Source organism: Cornus florida, unplaced genomic scaffold (assembly GCF_030987335.1).
Source record: "Cornus florida cultivar Cherokee Brave unplaced genomic scaffold, ASM3098733v1 CherokeeBrave_3.0.0_Hap2_Chr04, whole genome shotgun sequence".
In the NCBI taxonomy this organism is placed as follows: domain Eukaryota; kingdom Viridiplantae; phylum Streptophyta; class Magnoliopsida; order Cornales; family Cornaceae; genus Cornus; species Cornus florida.
Genome location: NW_026775574.1, coordinates 98,231,922 through 98,259,166, shown reverse-complemented (window position 1 = coordinate 98,259,166; position 27,245 = coordinate 98,231,922). Strand labels below are relative to the sequence as shown.

Here is a 27,245-nt window from a genome sequence, read left to right as displayed (position 1 = left end):
TCTCCATGAAAGGGACTTCTGAGATTTCGGCAGACGGGCAAGTTGTCTCCTAGGTTCATTGGGCCATTTCAGATTTTGGAGCGCGTCGGTGAAGTTGCTTATCGTGTGGCATTACTGCCAGACCTGGATAGGGTTCACGACGTCTTTCATGTATCTATGTTGAAGAAGTACGAGCAGGATCCATCGCATGTTTTATGGTGGACAAATGTTGTTGATGATGAGGACGTGACCTACGAGGAGGGTCCGGTCTAGATTCTTGATTCACGGGAGCAGGTTTTGCGGACCAAGACCATTCCATTGGTTAAAGTCTTGTGGAGACATCACGGCGTTGAGGAGGCTACCTGGGAGCTCGAACATGAGGTTCGCTCTCGGTATCCCCATTTGTTCTCTCTTTCAGGTACGACTCGATTTCGGGGACAAAATCCTTTTAAGGAGGGTAGGTTGTAATGACCCGGTCTTTTTCCTTCTTTTCCATTTTCGGCGATTTTCTTTTTTTGTCTTTTTCCTATTTTGTCTTTTCTTTATTTCGTCTTTTAGTCATTTTTTCATTTTTCCTTGCATAACCTCACTTGTTGTGCTCGGATTTGATTCCGATTTTGCATGCATTCATGATATTTGATTTCCATGACATTGGTATTTTTACTTTTCTTGAAAAACATGCTAGATTAGTACTTTTCTTGTAAAGGGCATGAATGCATACTTTAGTGTAATTATTTATAACTTTTGGGGTTTTAGTGTAATTATGTAAAATAATTATTTTTCATTTTGGGGACCTTTTTGCAATTTATTTTGGAAGATATTTTGAAAAAGGACCATTTTGCAATTTTTGAAAAGTGTGACAAGTGTCACACTCTCATGGAGCCATTTGTTGCCATTTAGGTGAAGAGACATGGCACCATGACTTCTTGACATTTGGTGGGTGAAGATTCATCCATGTCTTGGCCTTAGATTGGTGCACATGAAACCATTGATTGTTGACAAGTATAGGTCTAGGATTAAGTCTTGGAAGGGGCATTGGATTAGTGACAAGTGTAGGTTCACCATTTAGTCTTGCATTGTGTGTGTGAGAGAGGTACTGCAAGAACACATAGTGAGTCGAGGATTTCTAGCCCTTCCACTCACCATTTTTACACTTTACCTTCTTTATTCCATTATCTCTCATGAACCCTAGCAAAGACTCCATTAGAGGAAAGCTTAGTATAGAGCTTTGACTTCACATTTGGCACTCTTCCACTCACCCTAGACTTTTGACTTTAGGAGAGAAAAGATTCCTATCACTTTCCTCTTCAAGAATCCTAACCTTGTTTTCCATTTTGTGCTTGGTAGCTTGGATTATAGAGATTCAATTCTCTATTGAGGTAGGGGTGGTAGTATGTTTATATTCTAAGTATTTTATAGTCCTTATGATTTAATATATATTGTGTACATGCTTTTGATATGATAGTATTGCATATTATAGGAAACCCTCACTTCTTGACTTAGGGTTTATTGATTTAAGCATGTATAATATGTGTAAACCATGTGTAGAAGGATTATATAATTTAGTAGCATGCTAAATTCTAGAAATTTCACATGTGTTGGTGATGTGGAACACTTGTAGAATTATTGATGTTATATGCAATCTCTATTGATATGAGTTGCTATATTTGTTGTTACAATAATTCTATGCCCTTGTGAATTACTAATTATAATTATTTAGTAGCTTATTGCTATGATGTTGATAATTAGTATATAGAGCTTGTTATTGAGGCATGACTTGAATTGATAAATTTGTGATATTGTATTGTGCATAATATCATGATGTGAATTTGTCATTTGGCATGCCATTCTAGATTTGGAACCCTAAGACATGGTTTATATGGTTTCAAAATACTTGTGCATGGAAGGTGGTTTGTATGCCTTATTATATATATATATATAAGTTTTGAACTCGATATATATTTTGGAATCTTTTGGGACATTGTTACATGTGATATGGCTAAAGTTCGGCTTTAGTGTGGGTGGTATGAGTTCTCCCCAATTGAGATAGTGCGCACTAGGGTGGTCTTCCTAGCGTGTTAATGCCCGGAATAACCGTATTGATCTTGGTTAAGTCCGTGACGTGATGTCTAAGTCTTCCATTACTTGTTTTCGCATTAAATTTCAAGTTGACAACCAATGCTTAATTGTAACTTGAAGTTCTTGTTATTGGCGAATTGATGTTGTTAAGAATATTGATATTGATTTGTATTGCTAAAGAATCATTCAAGTTAGCTTAAGATGATCCCTTAGCACACCTTGAACATAGACGTTAAGTGGAATGCTCCCTTGTATTCGTCTATATTGATCTTGTAATGATATTGAAACTTTAGGGTCTACGCATATGCTTCTCCTACGAGTAACTTGATTACTCACCCCAGTGGTGTGGGTTATTTTTCATGTAAAGAGACTATGTTCATGAATGCTCATCATTCTTAGAAGCTTTTGAGCTTGTTGAAGCATTTTTGTATATTAACATGCAAGTCAAGTGTTTAGCATGCTTAACTTTTGAAGTTATAATTTTGTATACCATGTATGTGTGGTACTTTTGAAAATTATGTAACCTCTTTGGTGTGTAAAGATGCTTAATTAATCACTCTTGACATTAGAAGCATGTATGTAATGAGGCCAAGGGCCAAACATGTCTATTTTTGTACTTAGACACTTTTTGTATCAAAGTTTTGTTTTAAATGTCTTTTAATCAAAATTTGAGGTTTGAGAGGTCAAAATCTTGTAAATGATGTGTATGAGGCCATGGGCCATTATTTTGTACTCAAATATCTATAGCAAAGATGTTAGCATTTTCACATATCCTTTTTTCATTGAGCAATCAGTTTTGTGCATTCATTTTGAATTAAAACATCATGGGATTCAAGTTGAAGTGGAACTTTAGCACCTTCAGCAGATAGCAGGTTCAGCAGCAGGTTTTTGAAGTGTTTCGGTCGACCGAAACTCCATTTCGGTCGACCGATGGTTAATGGTTTTGTGTTTGCGCAGTAACATCACATTCTAGTAGCCAAAAACACTGTTCAAGGGTCATTTCGGTCGACCGAACCTTTATTTCGGTCGACCGAACCTTTATTTCGGTCTACCGAAGCAATTGGAACCTTTTCTTCATGATTTTATGTCTCAGCATCTTCATTTCGGTCATCCTAAACTTCATTTTGGTTGACTAAAATAGCTAGAACCCGAGCCTTGCTTCTGTTGAGTTTCAGCACTGATCATCCGACTTCAACGGGTCATAACTTCTTCGTTTCTAATCCAAACGGGGTGATTCTTGAGCCTAAACTCAATGATTTTGAGTCATATTTCCAATGGTGTCAATCCCATTCTAAAATTCCAAACACAGTGGGAGTTATGTCTATTTTAGTGAAGTAGTGTCAGTTTTCACTTCAACCGGGACGGGGCATTTTGTGGGATTTTTAGCCAATGTTCACAGAACCTCTTGGAATGTTTCAAAATGATTAGATTGGGTTGTATGAAACTTGTTTGACTTATTTAGAGTCAATTTTCTCCTTTTAATAGTGAATTGACCTTTTTGCCCCTTGGATAGCAAATTTTGTCTTTTTTGACCTTTGTTTTTGTTTTTGTCCTCTTTAAGTTCATGACCTCATGGAGGGTCACATTTGTGTCGTAGGTGTGACTTCTATCTCTAGAGACCTTGGTTTACCTTTAGCTTCCGCATTTTGGATCCGTTATCGGATCACTTTCGGTTCATCACTGACGCACCGGGTTGAAAAATTTGGGCCGTCACATCTAAATTTAACATTTTTAATTCTTTCATTTGCTATCCGTTAGTGTAAATTATGATATTTTTTTTTTACTTAAAATTGACATTGGTTAAGCATTCTAGTGTATTTGAAATTTTAGATAATTGTAGGGATTTTCTTCCATAATCTTCAATAACCATTATAGTGAATGTAAAATCTTCCATAATTGTTTTTTTTTAACTGAGTTGGCTTCATTAGGTACCAATGTGTTATCCAAATATTTGTCTTCTCATGTTTGCAGCAATTACACATTTCACAGGTTATTATGTGATATTTATGAGAAAAAAAACATTGTGAACTTTAATAAGTAGGGACACTAATTACCTTCACCATAAAATTAAGTTATTCACACAGTTCTGCAAAACTAATTTCACACCACTGAAAAACTAATTTCACACCTAAATTTAACATTTTTTAATTCTTCCGTTTGTCATTCGTTAGTGTAAATTATGATATTTTTTTAATTGAAATTGACACTGGTTAAGCATTCTAGTGTATTTGAAATCTTGGATAATTGTAGGATTTTCTTTTATAATCTTCAATAACCATTCTAGTGAATGTAAAATCTTCCATAATTGCTTTTTTTTTAACTAAATTGGCTTCATTAGGTACCAATGTATTATCATATTTTGTCTTCTCATGTATGCGGGAATTACACATTTCACTGGTCATTATGTGATATTTATGAGGAAAAAGACATTGTGAAGTTTAATAAGTAGGGACACTGATCACCTTCACCATCAAATTAAGTTATTCACGCAGTTCTGCAAAACTAATTTCACACCTCTGTAAAACTAATTTCACACCTAAAGTTAACATTTTTTAATTCTTTCATGTGTCATCAGTTAGTATAAATTATGATATTTTTTTTATTTGAAATTGACATTGGTTAAGCATTATAGTGTATATTTGGATAATTGTAGGATTTTCTTCCATAATCTTGAATAACCATTCTTGTGAATGTAAAATTTTCCATAATTGTTTTTTTTAACTGAGTTGGCTTCATTAGGTACCAATTTGTTATCCAAATATTTTGTCTTCTCATGTATGCGGCAATTACACATTTCACAGGTTATTATGTGATATTTATGAGAAATAAAATATTGCGAAGTCTAACAAGTAGGGACACTGATCACCTTCACCATCAAATTAAGTTATTCACACAGTTCTGCAAAACTAATTTCACACATTTGCAAAACTAATTTCACACCTAAATTTAACATTTTTTAATTCTTTCATTTGTCATCCGTTAGTGTAAATTATAATTCTTTTTACTTGAAATTGACAATGGTTAACCATTCTAGTGTATTTGAAATCTTGGATAATTGTAGGATTTTCTTCCATAATCTTCAATAACCATTCTAGTGAATATAAAATCTTCCATAATTGTTTTTTTTTACTGAGTTGGCTTCATTAGGTTCCAATGTGTTATCCAAATATTTTGTCTTCTCATGTATGCAGCAATTACACATTTCACAGGTTATTATGTGATATTTATGAGAAAAAAAACGTTGTGAAGTTTAATAAGTAGGGATACTGATCACCTTCACCATCAAATTAAGTTATTTACACAATTCTGCAAAACTAATTTCACACCTCGGAAAAACTAATTTCACACCTAAATTTGACATTTTTTAATTCTTTCATTTTTCATTTGTTAGTGTAAATTATGATATTTTTTGAATTGAAATTTACATTGGTTAAGTATTCTAGTGTATTTGAAATCTTGGATAATTGTAGGATTTTCTTCTATAATCTTCAATAACCATTCTAGTGAATGTAAAATCTTCCATAATTGTTTTTTTTTAACTGAGTTGGCTTCATTAGGTACCAATGTGTTATTCAAATATTTTGTCTTCTCATGTATGCGGCAATTACACATTTCACAAGTTATTATGTGATATTTATGAGAAAAAAAACATTGTGAAGTTTAATAAGTAGGGACACTGATCACCTTCACCATCAAATTAAGTTATTCACATAGTTCTGCAAACTAATTTCACACTTCTGCAAAACTAATTTCACACCTAAATTTAACATTTTTTAATTCTTTCATTTGTCATCCGTTAGTGTAAATTATGATATTTTTTTACTTGAAATTGATATTGGTTAAGCATTCTAATGTATTTGAAATCTTAGATAATTGTAGGATTTACTTTTATAATCTTCAATAACCATTCTAGTGAATGTAAAATCTTGCATAATTGTTTTTTTTTAACTGAGTTGGCTTCATTAGGTACCAATTTGTTATCCAAATATTTTATCTTCTCATGTATGCGGCAATTACACATTTTACAGGTTATTATGTGATATTTACGAGAAAAAAAACATTGTGAATTTTAATATGTAGGGACACTGATCACCTTCACCATCAAATTAAGTTATTCACACAGTTCTAAAAAAGTAATTTCACAACCTCTGCAAAACTAATTTCACACCTAAAGTTAGCATTTTCTAATTCTTTCATTTGTCATCAGTTAGTATAAATTATGATATTTTTTTACTTGAAATTGACATTGGTTAAGTATTATAGTGTATTTGAAATCTTGGATAATTGTAGGATTTTCTTTTATAATCTTCAATAGCCATTCTAGTGAATGTAAAATCTTCCATAATTATTTTTTTTAACTGAGTTGGATTCATTTGGTACCAATGCGTTATCCAAATATTTTGTCTTTTCATGTATGCGGCAATTACACATTTAAAAGGTTATTATGTGATATTTATTAGAAAAAAACATTGTGAAGTTTAATAAGTAGGGACACTAATTACCTTCACCATTAAATTAAGTTATTCACACAGTTCTGCAAAACTAATTTCATACCTCTGCAAAACTAATTTCACACCTAAATTTTACATTTGTCATCCGTTAGTGTAAATTATGATATTTTTTTTACTTGAAATTGACATTGGTTAAGCATTCTAGTGTATTTGAAATCTTGGATAAATGTAGGATTTTCTTTTATAATCTTCAATAACCATTCTACTGAATGTAAAATCTTCTATAATTATTTTTTTTAAACTGAGTTGGCTTCATTAGGTACCAATGTGTTATCCAAATATTTTGTCTTCTCATGTATGCGGTAATTACACATTTCACAGGTTATTATGTGATATTTATGAGGAAAAAAAATTGTGAAGTTTAATAAGTAGGGACACTGATCACCTTCACCATCAAAATAAGCTAGTCACACAGTTCTGCAAACTAATTTCACACCTCTGCAAAACTAATTTCACACCTAAATTTAACATTTTTTAATTCTTTCATTTGTCATCCGTTAGTGTAAATTATGATATTTTTTTTACTTGAAATTGACATTGGTTAAGCATTCTAGTGTATTTGAAATCTTAGATAATTGTACGATTTTTTGACCCTTTTCATTAGTTCAGTAAATATTTAGTATTTTTTTTTTTGTCACAAGTTATAAAAACTGACTTTAACGTTTTGATGGACCTTTTGCTTCTTGTAGCATTCATACTGAAGTTATCCCAATGGACGATGACTTGAGTACTAATGATGTGAGAATAAGCGTTCCAATCGTTGCTGAAATCAATATTTCTGAAAACTTAGTAGCAGAAGTTGTCAATCCCATTGACGTAGAATTCACACCAAAATTGAACGTGCAGTTTGACACTGAGGAGGAAGCATGTGACTTTTACAATGCTTATGGGGGTAAAGTTGGATTCAGTATTCGTAAGGATTATGCAAATAAAAGCCGTAAGACAGGTAATATTACAACAAGCAAGTTTGTGTGTTGCAAACAAGGTTTTAGGGTGAAGGACAAGATGGATATCCATACAAGAAAGCCCAGGGTTGAAACTCGAATCGGTTGTGGTGCACTGATGCAAATTAGATATGACCACAAGAAGGGAAAGTATGTTGTATATAATTTTGTCGAATCTCACAATCATCCTATGATAATTGAAGAATGCACACATATGATGCCATCACAACGAAGAATAAGTGTTGCCCAAGCAATTAATGTGGAATTGGTCTGCCAATTTAGAGTTCCACTCGGTGATGCATTTGAGTTAATGAGTAGGTAGGCTGGTGGGATGTAATCAATTGGCAACACCAAAGTTGATCAACAAAATTTTCTAAGGACAAGAAGACAGAGTGAGTTATAATACGGAGAGAAGACATGGCTGTTGAATTATTTCAAAATTCAATCTTGTGAAAATCCTACATTTTTCCACACCGTGCAGTTGGATAACGATGAAATGGTAACTAATATCTTCTGGGCAGATTTGAGAATGATAATTGACTATGGGCATTTTGGAGACGTCATCACATTCGACACGACATACAAGCTCGTCAAAAGCAATCGTCCTTTTGCGGCTTTTCTTGGTTTGAATCATCATCGAGAGACTGCTGTCTTTGGACTAGCATTGATGTATGACGAGACTGCCAATTCCTTTGCATGGCTGTTTGATTCATTCTTGAATGCAATGTCAGGTAAATACTATAAATGTAATTTTTTTTTCTTCTTGCAATTATTTTGGTCATCCTATATATATATATATATATATATATATATATATATATGTTTTAAGCCTTTAATAATTGAACATGGCCATTCTTTTTTACCTTTTTTTTTTATGTGAATTACTTTTTCAAATGAAGATATTTTATTAGGCATAATGTTCTTGCCTTTATATTTTCAATACTGTTAAAATTTTTAGTAATGATGTATGATAAGATTGCCTATTCATTTACATGCCTTTTTGATATATTCTTGAATGTGATGGTAGGTAAAGTACCACAAACGATTCTTACTGACCAAGATGGTGCAATGGTAAAGGCGTTGGCACAAGTTATGCCGAGGATAAGACATTTACTTTGCACGTGGCACATCATGGCAAATGCACAGAAGCATGTAGGCACCATTTTTAGGAATGATGGAGGGATTAAAAGTGTGCTGAGTCAATTCATGTATTGTTATGATGATGAGGATGATTTTTATATACAATGGGATGTAATGTTAAGGGAGTACAATGTTGTTGGTAACACATGGTTGAATAATTTGTTTGGTTTGAGAGAAAAATGGGGTTATCCATTTGTTAAACATTGGTTTACAGCTGGAATACGGACAACGCAGCTGAGTGAAGGTCTAAATAGCTGCTTGAAAGAGTACTTAACCAGGAAAATGAGTATTCCAGATTTCTTCATGCACCTTGACAGGCTATTGTCAGACAAACGGTACAAGGAATATCAAGCTGAGTATGGTTTACTCAGTAAGCTACCTAGACTTAAACAAAATTGTCCCATTCTAAAACAAGTGGGTAATATGTATATGTTGAAGATTTTTAAACTTTTCCAGGACCAATTCATAGAAGCTTGTGTGGTTGCTACCATGGAAGGAACAAGTTTAGATGAAAATGGATTACGTGTTTTTAGAGTATCTGTTCATGATGGTAGTATGGATCGGACTGTGACAAGGTGGGATGATGGCTTTCTAAGTTGTTCGTGCGGGAAATATGCAATGAAGGGTATTTTGTGCAGCCATGTACTTAAAGTACTGAAAGACGACACTCATTATTTCAAAGAATTACCTTATATGTATATACTAAAAAGGTGGACGAGAAAAGCTAAGGATAACAGAATACAAGACATCCGTGGATGTGAAGTTATTGCTGATCCTAAACTTGAAGTACGCAGAAGGTATAGGATGTTATGTTGTTTTTTTTTTTATTTACAGAAATCAGCTCATTTGCATCCGAGAAAGAAGAGGTATTCAATAATTTGATGCTAAAGGGGATGAAATGGAAAAGGAAACACATTAATGTTGAAAGGCAATGTTTCGATGTTGAACAAGAGGCAACCAATTCAGCTTTTTCAACTGAAAAAAGTAATAATCATGAACATAATGAAAGTATCATTGGGTAAGCCGTGACCGGAAGTAATGCCAAGGGTATAAAGAATAAAGAAACAGGTGGTAAGGGACCAAGGCGCAGGAAGAAGAATAAGTTTGAACAATACATGCAGAGAAAAAAAAACTATGCGAAACGAAAGGTTAATTTAATTTATTTTTTATTATTTGATAATTTAATTTTCCAGTATATGTCATTAACATTTTGATATTAGCAATGTTATAATTTTGTTTTTACAATGAATAAATCTATTGTTTTGTAGAAATCAAACGGCAACAACAGTGTTGGTGCAGGGGTAAGTGGCAGTGGTACCGTGCCACCTATTACATATGTACGTCTGAATGTGAGTTTTCTCCTTTTCTTAAATGAAAACATTGATTTTTTATTTATTTTTATATATTATTATAATTTTCAGTACGATAATGTCTTAATTAAGAATGTTTATATTGAAATAAGGGTTGTGACATTCCTAGCGACACCACTTGGATTTACAAAGATCATCACCCATGTGCGCGTTTACATTCAGAAACAAATATCGACCAAATGACATATTGTCCTACCACTAACTTCAATCATCCCATAACTCCACCAACTGAACAGGTATAAACAAACTTTTATTCTGAACTAGGTATATAAATTAATGAACATTATTTCATACTTTTGAAATCCATTAGTTAATGAACATTGAGAATATATTGGCAGGGGACTCCATTTGTTTCGTATCATGAATGCCGATTCTCAGATAATCTTGTAAGTTTATCTCTTATAAAATTTATGCTTCTGCAATATATTCTAAACATGTATGTTTTAACTTTGCATTAATTAACGTATGTACAAACATTGTTTTTGTATGATCCATTTTAAGGATGTTGATCACACCAGTGGTGACCGTAATTTGATGCCAATGTCGGAGGAGACAACATCCGAGATCAATCCTCCAGCTTGGCAAAAGTTGTTTTGAGTTAAGAAATTCTTGACAAATTGATGGTGTATAGGTATGCTATGGTTGATGGATGATAACAGAATATGGTGGTATAAAAAATATATCCCTTTTTGTGTAAAGATTTGTAAATGTATGGATAACTTGTTCACTTTTGTTTTTTGGGTTTTGTATATATAGAAAATGAAATGGATTTTTATTCAAGCCTATTTATGTCAATTGAAATATGTATGTGTACATATGTTGTTTGGTCCATTTTGTTTGTGATTTGGGACAGGATGAAACCATCAATTTCAAGGTGACATGGTTCCGTGAATGGCATCTGGCTATTTTCTCCAATGATGGCGATACTTAATTGCCTCTTGCATATGGCGATTTTATGTTAGACAGTGCTAATTAAATTGTCTATCCCAAAAGTTCCATTATGTTACTTCAAAAGTTAAATACAACATCACACTACATACATCACATTACATACATACACACATATCACATTACATACAGAAAACGACGTTAACGGTTATCATCAGTTGACTATGACTTTTTCTCCAATGATGCCAAACACCATCAATATGTGGAGATCGCAGTGGCAAAGATTACATTTTATTTTCTCCTTATTTATTCGCTCGACCATCCACCATTTGATGTGAACCATGTCACCTTCATAGTTCGGTGGTCCATAATCTTCCTCACAACAAGCAGGAATGTTATGAAATAACCTATTTGACCACCCTCTTTTCACTATTAAAATCATTTGTTCCCTCTGATGTTTTATGATCAGTTTATTTGTTATGTCTGTGTTCATGTTCGAAAGTTGTTGAATACCATTTACTTTATCAGCATTATTGCCATATATTAATGCAATGGCTAAAGCAAACTTACAACCAGTTGAAGATATACACCTTTGGTTAGAATACTTAGCCCATCTGCCCGATTTTGATGCAAGAAAAATAGCTCCTACATCCAACATCAAGTTATTAAAAATAAAACCCGATTAAATTACTTTCACAATTTAGTAAAGTGAGTGCAATCAACGTACCACTCCGAAGACAAACATAGCCTCCAAATTGCCATCATCAACACACTTTTGCATAAACATGCATTGCAAATAGTAAGTATCACTGGTACCCCCCGTTTGTATTTCGTACAAGGATTTAAAACCGAGATGTCGTAACATATGTGTCTCCAAACACACCATAGCTAGCTTATGAGAGCTGCACATATTTAAACACTTTTAACTTTTATTTCGTGAATAAAGAAAATATTATAAACAAAAAACAATAATGTACAATTAAATCCTTACCATTGTTGAAGTTGTAGTAGGTCTTGAAAATTATTTGCTGCCACTCTACTAACCACCTCACTGAGCAACGGTGGTGGGAGTTCTTCTATTTTCATTTTTAGACTACTTGTTTTGTGTATGCTAGTTACCTTTTGGGGGAAAGTTAACCATTGGTTTACCAGAAAGGGAAGAACTTATGTTGGATATATAGTCAATATGCACAGCCAATTAATGTGGTAGGTTAGGATTAGTTGAACACGAAATTATGTAATAAGTTACAGGTGTTGGTTGTAAATGTATAATTAAATGCACTGCTTGTTTGATATGACTAAGTTTATCTACAACTCCTTTATTTTATATAGATATTTGGTTGAACCGGCAAAACTCCTCTAAGTACATTCACCATCTCAACTAAGTATTCACATCCTGCTATTTAAGTAATAACACATATGAAATTATCTGAATTCACCATACTATTTTTCTGATTTGAAGTGAATATAGAGAAAATAATATGTGTGTGTGTGTGGGCGCATGTGTGTATATTAATAAGAAAGCATAATTTTTTTTTTAAAAAAAAAAAAAAATACAATCTTCACCTCATAATTAAGTATTCACACCCTGCTGTATAAGTAATATCACATACAAAACTATATGAATTAGCCAAACCACAATTTTTAGTATGTTAATTCAGACATTTATTATATTTTGTCTTCTCATGCATAAAGAGTATCTTATAATTTTTACTAAAATTAAAGAGTTATATAAGAAACACTTGTAAATATTCAGAACTGCCAGTCAAAATGCCACAAGATCCTAACTTTAAACAAGCTATAACAAATGGAGTTGCAAAATAATTTCAAACAAAAAAGATTAATTTCCTATGTCCTTGTATTCAATTACATCAAAGGATCACACAAGTCTCCAATGAAAGCTTTCAGTTCTGAAAATGGAGAAGAATTTAAGACAGCCTTAAGTGAAAGCTTTCAATTATGAAAATGGAGAACAATTTAAGACAGTAGAGACTTGCTAAATGATATATGTTAATGAGGTGAACATGTCCCATGGTGCGTAGAATCCAAATAAACAAACCTGATGCCTTAAAAGGCCCTCAAAACTATGCAGAGGATAGAGTGTGTTTCAGACCTCACTAGTAGGTATTTATTTATTTAATTTGATACGTCAATATTAACTGTGAACTACTCAAAAACACCATAGTGGGTGCAACCATTTACTTGCAAAGCATATAAAAGCAATAAAATATACGCTCTGATAAGCTTAGATTTCCTAAATGAATCAACCAAATAAACATGTTGAGATATGAAAAGTAGTTTAAAGATTGAGCAGATTTAGTATATGAATACAGAGCCCAAATTTTTACAAAACTAACCTGTACCCAAATTTATACAAAACTAACATGTACAAAACATTCACATAATAGCCCTATACAAGCCTGAATCGTTACAAGGTAGGACAAAAATAAAACGGAGTAACTTTCATAACAAAAGGCATTCCATTGACAAAAATTAAACCTTAACATAGCACCAGTTTCATCACCACCTAAAATTAAAGCTTGCAACCTGGTGCAAATTTAACTTTTCTCCCATGCTTGGCACTGTTGTTCAAAATCTCTTGCCTACATTCGTTCAAAGGATCGATCAAAAGTTGTAGTGCCATTTCTAAACGGATCACAGTAGAGTCCGTCTGTACCGTTACATTGAAGTAAAATACTGTTAGGAAAAAAATATATATTATGTTTAAACCACTGTAAAATAGAAAAATATTTCACAATGACATTATACTAACGTTGAAGTTTCCCAACAATCTTCTGCCATCCCATAACTCCATGAACCTCATAAGAAAAAGTCCACATGAATGTCTGAACAATAATTAAAAATTGTATAAGAGAGCTACTGAGGAAGTTCATGCCAAACATATAGGTAATAAGTTAAATAACAAAAAGATTTCAAAAGTATAAAGTCAAACATACGGGTCAGGCTGCACGGGTAAATCTTGATGCTTTATGATATCATAAAAATCCAATTTCTCTCCTAGTGCAATGTCAAGAAAATCTTTCTGCAATACGAAAACAAAATTACTAACAATATGATCATATCAAATTAAAAAATGAAATGAATTAGAATAAAAGAGTTGTATACCACCAATAAACCATAATTTGTGTGCCTAAAACCAACTCCGCTGCTACATATGTAATGAATAAGCTTATCCGGACGGTGAATGACAAACAAGAACCAATGATTACTGACGCATGCAGGGAAATAGATCTGTTAAACACACGACATATATTAGTAGTGGAATATTATCACAACCAGAAACTATAGGCAGAAGACATGGATTGTTAAAGAAAATAACATACCAACTCAGATTTATGAAAGTCGTTGGTCTTTGTTTTTAATTTTCTACAGTATTTGTCCCAAGCGCTCACCAAGCGTTTCCTGCGCTCCTCCTTATTACTTACAAACTCCACATTCTCATCCCTGATGCAACTTACTGTAAAGCTGGAAAAATAGTACTTCATTTTCTTCTCATCCTGTTTTTTGTTTAGAAGCATTGAATAACAATCAATTACTTATAAGAAAGGAAAATCATATATTAAGGACAAAAAAAAAAAAAAAAAAAACCGAATTTAACATGGACTAAAAATATGAATGGGGTTAATATTCATGTAATCCACTCACAACATTTGCCACCCACTCATCACCGAACATCGTAAGAATATCAGCCCGATTTAGTTGTGCAGTATCAATATTTACCAAGGTTTCACTAACATAACAGAATAAAGTAAGTATTTAAAAAACATTAAACATAAGATTAAGCATAAAAAAGGGCATGCCTAGAATCTGTCATAGGCCATTTTATCCATTACTTACGTTTTGTCACGGTCAGGGGCTCTGACATATTTCAACAACATTTTGTCATCAGTACTGAGTCTAATTTTTTTCTTAGACTCTGTTTGGTCCCAGGGAGAGCGTGCACATTGTGACCTACCTCGTCGACGACCACTAACAGTTTCTTTGGGGACATAATCATCAACTCCTGTCATATATAATCAATATCAATTACTAATTTAAGGTAATCATAATAGGATAAATGAAAAGATGGTTGGGCATTTAAAGAATTATACATATAGTGTTGTTTAAGAAATTGATATCCTTTTGTGCATCTTGCACAACATTTAAGCTATCTTCAACACCCTCCCCTGCAGCCTCCAGATTACCCGTCCCAGCATGAGCCATGGATTGGTCAGTATTTGAGATATTGGCTTCGACATTTGATTCTTCTACATGATTAAAGCACTTTTCAACTTGGTCAGAATTGTTATCAACTCCATATTCATCGTCAAATTCAACAATGTCATTTTCATCAATATTTACTCCTTCACTGCTTATTCCATGAACCACCGAATGGGGATAGGACGAGTTGCTTTGCGGATGCATATTCAAATGCTCACCACTTTCTTCTTCAATACTCGTGCGACCTGAACTGGTGTTAACCTCCACAGTACCTTTCTTTCGTTTGTCCCGTCGCCTTTCCCTAATGGATTGAAGTCTCCTGAAAATTTGGTTAGTATTTTGAAGTTGCATCTTCAATTCTTGAAAGCAGCGCTGCACACATCAGATAATAGGTTAAGAAGTTGCGATCTTATGACAATAAGAACAAATATACAAAAAAAACATAATGTAATGTAAACTTCATAAAAATATCCATTTATTAATGGAATGTTTATTTACCTCGTATTTTGAGTCCGAACTTGTATCGGCAGTTAGATTAGTCATACAAGATGTAGAATATGAGGGTGACGAATAATAATCACTGATAGGGACTTCATGACCACTTGTAGAATTGGTTGTGGGACGGGCCTATCACAAGTGTTTTGCACTCGGTTATAAAAATGAATACAACTATGATGCTTTAATTAATTAAAAATTAAAAACTACAAGTACGAAAAAAATTTAAATTACCTGACCATGTCCAAAGCCTCCCATTTTTTCCTCCCATTGAAGGCATTTCTTTACATTCTCATCTGTCCAAAAACTCACAGATTGGACATCCCCTTTGCCAGTCCATTTCACATCAACTCGGATGAGATATAGTAACTGAATTCAATGACATCAAATAATTAACATATATACACTTGCCCTGAGATATAGAGGTTTGAGGAAAGGCTTTTCTTTATCCAATATACTATGTATTTTAAAAGGTAACATTCAGTAAAAAAAAAATATTATACCTGCAGAAAAATTAAACACCCTGTCCAACTCTGTCTTTCTTTTCCCGTCTTTTTAAGGGGTTCAACCAAATGTTTATAAGTATAACCACACCAATTGTAAGTCCTAATTGAATTAACTTTGTTCACAGATTCAAACCCCCTTAGGTGGGCATTACTCCGACCAATTGGCCTTAGGACTGTTGCACATGCAAATAAAACAAATGCTCGCTTAAAATTGTCACCAACATCAAGTTGTGTAACCTTGTCTTGCAAAGCATTTATGTGCATCCCTCCCGGACTACAAAATCCACAGTTATTTATCCATTCTGCTTTAACATCAGAACCTTCTAGCACGTCCGTCTCCCCACAAGGCAAGCCAAATATGAAATTGACATCATGTGATGATACAGAGATATATTCATTATGGCCGACTCCAAGAAGACCGGTGTGGCAGTCGAAGTTATTGAATATATAACGAAAGAGGTTACGATCCAGACATGTGCATTTCAAGTTCAGCAACTGCCCAAAGCCAATTTCCTCAATCGCTTTGATCTTCTCAGCACCAAGTTGGGATACACATTTGACAAATTGATCGATCGAGCATCTGTGCCAATGATTCTGATTTTTCTACGGATAAAAGTTCAATTAAATGATCAATTACAAAACAAAAATACTATAAACAAGGGAGCGTGCCTCAAATAATGAAACAATAATAGAAGGGAAGGGAAGGCAAAATGACATAATACCTTTTGTTTGGGGGCTTGTTTTGGTGCATTTTTTTTTTTCCTTTCTGCTTCTTCCTTTTCCCACTCATCCTTAAAAGGTTGTTTTTCAGTTTCACTCATTTTATTCCAAACTTCTCCGGCATCTTTACTGATTTGTGCATAATCAACTTTTCTCCAATTCTTGGAAGGGTTTTCTGGTTTGCACTTCTCTTGATAATATTTCCTGAAATTATAAACACAATGAATAATTAAAAATTTTAATACATTTAAAATTTTCTAAAATTTATTGTTTAATTATATTGCGACTTTGTTTTCCATACATCAACATATATATCACTAAGGTAAGAACATTGGTGTAATACATCACTTTAAAAAAAAATATAATTAAATCAAGTTTAGTAAAAAAATAGAAAAGTTAAAATCAGTACCAAGGATCTTCATAACATTACTTGATAAAATCACAGTCCACAAAATAAGTCCAGCACAAACAATTTTGTATGTGCCTATTTAAATGGGTACGAATCCTCTGAAGTGCAATAATGAAAAGAGCGACATCTATTTTTTTTTTGTTTTTTTCTTCCAAATATTAAAAAAAATACACTTAACTATAGATTATTTAACATATCTTTGAAAATTTTTGGGCAAAGTTTAATGTTAATTGTCACACTTACCACTTTCATCGTCACCGTCAAAAGAAAAAATTTGGCAAAATTTATTATTAATTGCCACACTCAACACCTTCACCATCTAATTAAGGTATTCACATAGTGCTGAAAAACTAATAGTCACTCATAAATCTAAATCAATTCACTATGGTGATGTTATATATACATACTTATATACTAATATATATTCAGTACCTTAGTCTCAAAGCATTCTTGTATATATACATACATACATATATATATATTGAGTTGTTATATTTCTTTCTAATCAATATATATTCAGTACCTTAGTCTCAATATTTTCTTGTTTTATTTCTTTCTAATCAAATTTTTGTATTAATCAAATCAATAACTTCAATAAAAAATATATGGAAACAACATAATTTATCATTACAAAAAGATTTTTTTTAAAATAATAACAGAATACATGAAATTTATAATAATTTGATCTCATTGTCATTCAGGGTTTTGAAAATATACCTAAATTTGAAGAAGCAAGGTCTATGATGGCTTACAGTTCGTCCCTTCAGCTTCAGTTTTGAACTTCCTACAGTGTTTTTCAAACTCTTACTCTGTCTCAATTGACAAATAACCTTTCTACGCTTTAAATGACCTCCACCTTCAATCTCATCGCTACTACTTGATGATTGAGATGGAGAACTGGCAGAAGGAGAGTATGAAGCATCATCACAATTACTTTCACTATCTAAAACAATTCTTTTTCCATCGCGTTTGGATGCCACATCTTTTTTTTTTTGTTTTGTTCATCTCCTTTGGCTTTTGTTGCATTTTTTCCCTTTTTTTCAGCGCGCTTGGCCACATGCTTAATCCTTCCCATTTGATGTTCCTAGATTATGAGTTCATAATGAGATGTTGCACTTATAAAAACAGAGATCATAATAAGACTTTAAGTAAATTTAGAAGCTTAAAAGATCATATTATTTATATTTATTTAAAGTTAAAAGTTGAATTTTATCATATAAAAAAAACATCCAAAAAAACACAGTCACATGTTAATTTAAAGAGGATTTTGAAAGGGATTATGAGGTATTTGGTTGTCAAAATTTTTCACTTTTATGTAATTGAATTTTTAATATTTCGAAGAAAGAAAAAAAAAAAAAAAACAGATGTGGTTCTTTTCGTAATTTTTTTAAACATCAAGTATTTTGTTTGGTACGAAAGTAATTGGAACACTATAAAAGAATTCCATGATTCAGGTCTAGAGAATAACTAAATTTATTATTTCTTTGATACATGGGAATAAAACAAATTTAAGACATGATCATCTATTTTCATTATGTTTCCAAAAATAATGAGACGTGGCCAATTTGAGCCCATAATAAACTGCACTGCAAGGGACTGTAGGAAAAGGGATAGCAGAGGATTGGCGCCCCAATGAACCATCTCCTTTTTCATTGTCCTATGGCTAAGGATGGATGGCCGATATTTTTGGTGTTCAATGAGTAATGTCAGATTCCACAAAGACCATGCTCGAAGCTTACAGAGGTTATGCAGTGGGGAGTCGAGTTAAAATGAGTTACTGGCAAAATTTAAATTCAAATAATATATTGAATTGAGTTAAATTTATGTGTGACATTAGTTTGTTCGCACTATGTGACTACCTAATTTTTAGAGTGAATGTAGGGTTATGTTTAGTTGAGTTAAATATATGTGTGACATTAGTTATTCGGCATGGGATAGCTGAACAAAATGACTATATTGTTTTGGAACTATCTTATACAGTGCTTATGGTTTGTCCATACAAAACATTGCAGTTCAGAGTTTATAAGTTGGAATTTGGTCAAAAGAAGTGGGTAGAGGTAAAATCTTTAAGCAATTGCATGTTATTTTTGGGTGGGAATCACTCGATGTCACTCTCTGCTCACGATTTTTCAAAATATAAGGCAAATTCAATTTACTTCACCGACGATTACTGGGATCGAATGGTTGAGGATTACTTGTACGGAGGCCACGATATGGGTATATTCAACTTGGATGATAGAAGTTTTGAGCCGTTCTATCAATGTAATATTCAAGAATTGAAGATGCAACTTCAAAATATTAACCAAATTTTCAGGAGACTTCAATCCATTAGGGAAAGGCGACCGGAGAAACGAAAGGCAACGGGAGACTTCAAATTTTGTGCATTTATGATTTTTCAAAATATTTCTAATTATGTCCATGCTTTTATTTGTGTTTATATATATGTATATGTGTGATGTAGAAGAAAATTAGCATTTTCTTACTTCCTTTTGCTTGGTTACCTATGGGTTATGGACATTGTGATTTTCTTTTAAATTTTTAAAGAAATATCTTGGCAGGGGTTATCTGTATATGGACTAGAAAAAAGAAGATGACTGCAGAAAATGGCGAATCATTGGATCCACTACATGTTATGCTTATTTGTTAGTTATACAATTGAAGAGTTAAACAGTTTGTTGAACATAATATTTGAGATTCAAGAAGTTTATGAAGATGAAGAAGTGGTCAGGAGGTGGGTTGATTATAGCTCTTGCTATGATCTTGTTTATTCGATACAGCTACATGGGACGAAACCAACCACCAAAGTAATCTGCATATGATTTCTTCAATGGCCATCCAACCAATGATTCTAAGTTAAATAATACTGATAGTGATAATTCTGCTTAAGCCATCCAGCTAATGATTCTAAGTTAAATACTACATTAAGGGTTTTTTTTCCCACAAGATTCACAATTCATAATGCGAGAAAATATATTTATTATAATTAGTGTTAATGCATCCAAGTCCAAATGGAAATAGATGAACACTGATAAATCGCAATTTCAGGAAATGTGGATGAATTTATTTAAGGTATGCCATACGAAGGGAAATATCTTTATAGGAGACGGCTTTTTAGTAGGATATAGGAAAAGATCATATAGGGTATGACATGGTGCATGGTGGACAGAGATAGTAATGACAATGGGGACACTATCCTAGACTTCAGTGGGCTATGATATTGTGATAGTCATACATATTTTTGGCTAAAAGAGATTTATGTTTTATATCCTTTAAAATTGGATCAAATGGGTTAGTTAGAATTTTGTTTTAAATAGAAGAACTGATAAACTAATGTGACAAGATTTAAGGTTACACCAGATTAGAGTATATATACATACGAACACACCTTTATATGCTTATGATATCCATAAAAAATCTAATTAAATTTGATTAAATGAAATTAAACATAGACAATGCTGCAAGGGAGAATCTAATTTGGTTGGTAATAGTACAACCACAAACTTAAACACAATCTTCATCTTTCACGTCCTCCCCATAGTTGAAAGAGACATAAAAAAATGGCACTGTTTCAACTTTAACATGCCTTGATCTTAGTTGAAACAAACCTACAAAGGACATTGTTTTAATTTTGACAAAAGGAGAGGGCTGGGGTGGTAATTTAAAAGGAAAAATAAAATAAAATTTATGTTTTATGCACAACCATACTCTCACCCAAATCCATTTCTATTGAAGCTGCATCATCTGCCATACCTTTGTAAATACAACTATTTGGATTACAATCACACACACACATACACAGAAGACTGTAACTCTATGAATGATTTTAATCATCACAACCACCTTAGTATTCTTGATTAATCTGAGTATTTAAAAATTAACAACAATGTGAGAGTTCTATTACTGCTGATAGAATTCCTCTCAAGAATAAATAATGAATTATGTTTAAAATATTGTCTAGCAAAACTAAATAATCCAACCAAAATAATTATAGTCAATATCATTGACATTCTCATCTAGATAACACAACTCACCAGTTTAACAACCCAATTCATAACATTCTCATGACATTAAATCTACAAATTCTCTCCTTTTTAAGGTGTTTAGTTATAAAAAATGATCAGCACTGTCAAATTAAGTCAAATTCTTGTGAAAGCTACACGTTTTAGATTGTTCAAAACTTAACAATAAAGTGCTCAATGACCATCAAAGAACCGATCGGTTCGAGGCTTAAACAGGTTTATGTTGCTGCAGTTGCACTCTTCATTTACAACAAGTTTCAAAGTGATTTAGGGTACTTGAGAAACCAAGTACATTGATATTCTGTGATTGAATCTAATAAGGAGCTTTATTGACATACTAGAAACAATGAGCCCCCCAAGCTACTGGTGGAATGACCTTACAGACAGAATAAAATTAAAATTTGGAACTTGATGTGGAAGAGTAACACAAAATATGCCAATACATGATACATAAACTTAGCTTTACCATATTTTCCAAGTAAATTCTTAGTTCTCCTGATTAACTCGACTTGTTAAAGCTACTCAATTATGAACTACTCTTTTCTTTGTCTCCAACTCATGACTTTATCAGGGGTAATCCATCACTCATCCTAGAGGTTTTCTCAACCACCACATTTACTTAGATTTTTCTGAAACTTTAAATGGTGAACTTTTCATCACCATTATAAATTTAATCAATTTTGCCTCACTAGTAAAACTATTAAAACTGAATTTAACAAGCAAGTTGTATAGATTTAATTAAATTTACAAATACAGATAAAATTTAGACAATAAATCATATCAACGGTAATCACAACTGTGACCTTCTTATTCGTGAAAAATAGCAGCATCTAAGAGCATAAAAAAAGGAGTAAATTCGACTCAGCTAAACAAAAACACAAAAGTGAAGCAAACCGTGGCCAGATAAAAACCCAGAATCACGGCTCCGGAATTTGACGGCAAGCAAACCAAGGCTGACGAAGATAGCAAAGCAAACCATGGCCAAAGAAGAACCCAGAATCAAGGCGCTGGAATTTGACGGCAAGCAAACCAAGGCCGGCGAAGATAGCGAAGCAAATCGTGGCCAGAGAAGAACCTAGAATTACGGCGCCGAAATTTGACGGCAAGCAAACCAAGGCCGACGAAGATCACGACCAACAAACCCGCTGAATTTTGACTTTCCTTTCTTTGTTCGAAACCCAGAGAATTTAGGGTTCTTTGCCGCCTCTTTTTCGTTTTGTTTTCTTTGCAGGGGTTCATCTTTTCTCAGATTATCTTGGTTTAGGGCTAACTTTTGTCAATAGGGTTAGCTTTTTGAGTATTTGTTTTTTCTTTTTATGTAATAAATAACAATATAAGTTAACGGAAGACAGATTTAACGGAATAATGTGTTTTGCACCATTTTAGTGGAGCCCACAGACATATTACAAACTGAAGCATACGTGGCCAAACTAAGGCCTTTCATCAGCTCATAGCAGGGACTGTAGGGTAATGAACAGCAGGGGATTTGCCCCCACTGTACGAGTGATAGTAACCATTTGGTCTTTTTTTTTTCGAAAGGTAACCATTCAGTCTTACACATCCCTGCCAATGATGAATAGCATAATTCAAACAAAGGCTTCAACGTGTCCAGATTGTTAGACGCTTGGCTCATGAACAGCAAAATCATGACATGGTAGGGACAATCCGAGTAAATAAGCCTTTTAAAATCTCGACTCCAAGTCAAGGCCAAGGGTCCACAAGTACGTAGACAAATGTCTTTTGAGATTAGTTAGAAAAATGGGTTAACTAGGGATAACCAGGATTTAATAACAATGTTAAAAAGTGTATATAACCCAAAGGAGATGGTCTAGTGCTGGTAAAATTGTTTGGATTTTGGTGCCTTCATTACCTCAGGTCTGGGGCTTAATTCCTCACTACGTGGAATCTGCCATGACACGAGATTGACTTGTTGTCTCTTTGCCATCATTTTGGTCCAAAGTGTCATATTGGACGTTAAACTACTGTCAAGGAGCCCTCGGTTGTGGAGTGGGTTATTAAGTCCTGGCGCTGTGAGAGAATCCACTGGTTCGTTCTGGCGCTCTGGTTGAGGGGCGATCGGCGGATCGACCTGTTGAATAGTGATCCGGAGTCCTTCATTCTCCTGACGTAGAGCATTGATTTGTGCTATATTGGTTTCATTGGCTTGCTTCAACGCATTGATCTGCTCGGCACTACCCTTATTGGCTTGCCGAAAGATGTCAAATTGTGTTTGCATCTTTTTGCTCATCTTCTGAATGACTTCTTGCTGTTACACTTGTACGGCATCTAATTCTGTTGCCCTTCCTGAGCGATTTCGTATAAAAGAGATAGTGAAAAGTCTTTTCGTAAAACGCTTCCCACAGACGGCACCAAAGTGTATGTGCAGATTTTTACACTCGAACACTTAAGAAGAATGCAGAAAATTATGAACAAGAAAATATGACTGAATATAAACAAGTTTGACAATAGAAGAAATGTAATTGGAATTCGATGATCTTCCCTTCTTATTGCCCCTCTATTTATATATTTTTACAGAGCTTTACATGGACCTGTTATTGACGGTTTTTGAATATGGGCATTCATGGTCCCTTGTTTTACACCATCTCCTTCATTATGGGCGTTATGAAAATCTGGAATATGTTCTGTTCAGGCCACCCCGGCTTGCGTTCAGCTGACTGGGCCATGCCTTGTCAAATGGGTTGCGTTCTACCGAGTGGGCTGCCTTGGTCTTTTTTTGTTGAGCTTCCGGATTAGTTATACAAAATATAGGTGCTCTTATTTTGTGGACGTGTGGCGTGTTATGATTGGTAGGTAAATTTCCCTCCACATATTGTCATTTAACTTATATGTAGATACAGAGCTCTATTTCTGTATCGCTCTTGAATATTATATTAGGTGGATTAATTAATTATTCTATAGGTGTTTGATGTGTGATTTATTTTGGGGAGAGGTGATGTTGTTGTCTGCCGAAGGTGGAGATGGTGATGGTTAGGTTCTTTGGATGATCTTGGATTGGTGTGATGGGTATTGGGCAGTGGGTTGTGGTGGCGATGGTGGGATGGAAGAGATTGAGAGGTTAGAGAGAGAAAGTAGAAGAAAAAAAAATTGTTGAATAGGGTAACTGTTTAACGGGTATTATCGTCCGAAACATAACTTCTTAAACAGACAACACTTAAAATGCCATAGTTGAGGAAATTTTTTTGCTAACATATGAAAGTTGAGGGTTTTTTTTTTTTTTTTTTTTTTTTTTTTTTTTTTTTTTTTAACAATTTGCCCTTTAATTAAACACTTCTTGGTCTTACTTTTTAGGACTTCTTTGGTGTTATTTTATAGCTTTATCATTTGCATGGGCATTGGGGTTAGAGGTCAGTTAGTTAGAAAGATCGCTTTGTGTTGACACGCCCATTGGGGGTTCAGTCACTCTTGATAGAGTTTGTCGGGGTTGTTTTATTACCATTGTCGGGCGGATACTTGAGTTCGATCTCATCCTTCTCGAGATGACAGGGTTTGACGTCATTCTTGGGGTGGATTAGTTATCGTCCTTCAGAGCTGTTATTGATTGTTTCAGGGGTAGAGTGTCAGTGTATACCCCGGATGGGGATTGTTTCTGTTTTGTAGGTGATTGGTATGATTCTCTCATTCTTTCTTTCTATGGTGTTAGAGGTCGGGATCGATCGACAAGATGATGATGTTGAGTTTTGTGGGGTTGATTATCCAGTGGTTGTACGCAATTTTCTAGATGTGTTTTCGGCAGACTTGACTGAGTTGCCTCCACACCGAGAGGTGGAGTTTGCTATTGATTTAATGCCTGGTACCATGCTAATCTCTATGGCACCGTATTGTATGACACTGATTGAATTAGAAGAATTAAAGAAGTAACTTGATGATTTGAAAGTGAAAAGCTTCAAACGACCGAGTGTGTCACTGTGGGGCACACCTATCTTGTTCACTAACAAGAAGGATGGTTCTTTAAGGTTGTGCATTGATTACCAGAAGTTGAATCATGCCACCATAAAAAACAAGTATCATTTGCCAATGATAGATGATTTGTTTGATCAGTTGAGGGGAGCTAGTTATTTTTTGAACATTTACTCAAGGTCAGGCTACTATCAGTTGCGAGTTTAGGATGAAGATATCCTAAAGACAGCGTTCCATACACGATATGGACATTATGAGTATTTTGTCATGCCCTTTGGTTTGACTAATACACCAGCAGCATTCACGAATCTAATGAATCGTGTCTTCTACGATTACTTAGATTAGTTTGTGGTAGTTTTCGTGGATGACATTCTTATGTATTCACGGACTCGGGAGGAGCACGAGATCCATTTGAGTATAGTGTTACAGATTCTATGGGAGCATCGTTTGTATACCAAATATGAAAAGAGTGAGTTTTGGCTACAAGAGGTGAAGTTTTTGGGACATGCTGTCTCGGAAGGTGGGGTTTCAGTTGATCTTTCAAAGATATAGGCAGTTCTGAATTGGGAGCAACCCAAGAATGTTTTTGAGATTCAGAGTTTCCTTGGACTAGCGGGTTATTATAGGAGATTTGTAAAGGATTTTTCCCATTTGGCAGCTCTTATGACCAGATTGATCCAGAAAGGGATCAAGTTTGCATGGAATGAGGTCTGTGATTCATCCTTTCAAGAGTTGAAAACAAGGTTGACTACGGTACCATTGTTGGTGATACTCGAGTGTGGCTTGGGTTATGTGATCTATTGTGATGCTTCACGTGATGGTTTGGGTTGTGTACTGATGCAGGATGGTAGAGTTATAGCTTATGGGTCTCGAAAGTTGAAGACTTACGAGCATAACTACCCTACTCAAGACTTAGAGTTAGCAGCGGTTGTGTTTGCTTTGAAGTGTTGGAGACACTACATATATGGTGAGAAATTTGAGGTGTTCTCGGATCAAAAGAGTCTCAAGTACCTTTTCTCTCAAAAAGACTTAAACAATAGACAGAGGCGATGGGTTGAGTTCTTAGAAGACTACAACTTTGATTTGCAGTATCATCTTGGTATGGCAAATGTGGTAGCTAATGCTTTAAGCCGAAAATCTAGTGAGACTTTGGCCGGGTTAGCCATTTGGAAATGAAAGATGCTTGAAGATTTGACAGAGATGGGATTATATTATTTTGATGATGATGTTGGTAGTGAATTAGCATTCTTGTTTAGTCTCGTGGCTCAACCCACTCTGTCGGACGAGTGATTGAGTTACAGAGACAGAATCTAGATTTGGATGCTATTCACACTCTGATTTCTGGTGGTGAGACAGTGAATGATTGGACCTTACATGCAGATGGAGGTTTACGGTTTAGGGGTTTGTTGGTTGTCCCCACAGTTTGTCGTGAGGACGTCTTATGGGAATTTCACACTTCCTACTTTATAGTTCATCGAGGTGGAACCAAAATGTATCACAATCTGAGACATCAGTATTGGTGAAATGGAATGAAGAAGGACGTTGCACAGTTTGTAGCTAAATGTCTTACCTATCAGCAGGTGAAGGCCAAGCACTAGAGACCAGCTGGTTTATTGCAGCCATTGATAGTAGCGCAGCGGAAATGGGAATAGATTGTTATGGATTTTATGACAGGACTTCCTAAGTCACGGAGGGGAAATAAAGTTGTATGGGTCATTATTGATAGATTGACCAAGATGGCTCATTTCTTGCCTATTAAGGAAAGAGATGAAGTAGAGGCACTTGGTGTACTGTATGTGAAGGAAATTATGAGGTTACATGGAGTTCTAGTATCTATTGTGTCGGATAAGGATGCCAAGTTGACCTCAAAGTTTTGGGAAGGAATTTATGCAGCGTTCAGCTCACCGTTGCATTTCAGTACGGCATTCCATCCACAGACGGACGGCCAGTCAGAGCATACCATCCAGATCTTGGAGGATATACTTCGGGCATGTGTTCTTGATTTGGGAGGTAGTTGGGAGGATCACCTTTCACTTATTGAGTTTG

General features: G+C 34.3%; 1 protein-coding gene across 1 annotated transcript; it reads left to right on the top strand.

Moving 5' to 3' along the window:
* The first annotated feature begins 7,280 nt into the window (after positions 1-7,280).
* Positions 7,281-10,620, top strand: LOC132305458 (protein FAR1-RELATED SEQUENCE 5-like). The gene is made up of 7 exons (XM_059803098.1): positions 7,281-7,515; positions 8,035-8,244; positions 8,541-9,439; positions 9,922-10,002; positions 10,116-10,259; positions 10,362-10,409; positions 10,525-10,620. Exons 1-7 carry the CDS (start codon positions 7,281-7,283, stop codon positions 10,618-10,620), a joined length of 1,713 nt encoding a protein of 570 aa, XP_059659081.1.
* Positions 10,621-27,245: the final 16,625 nt, after the last annotated feature.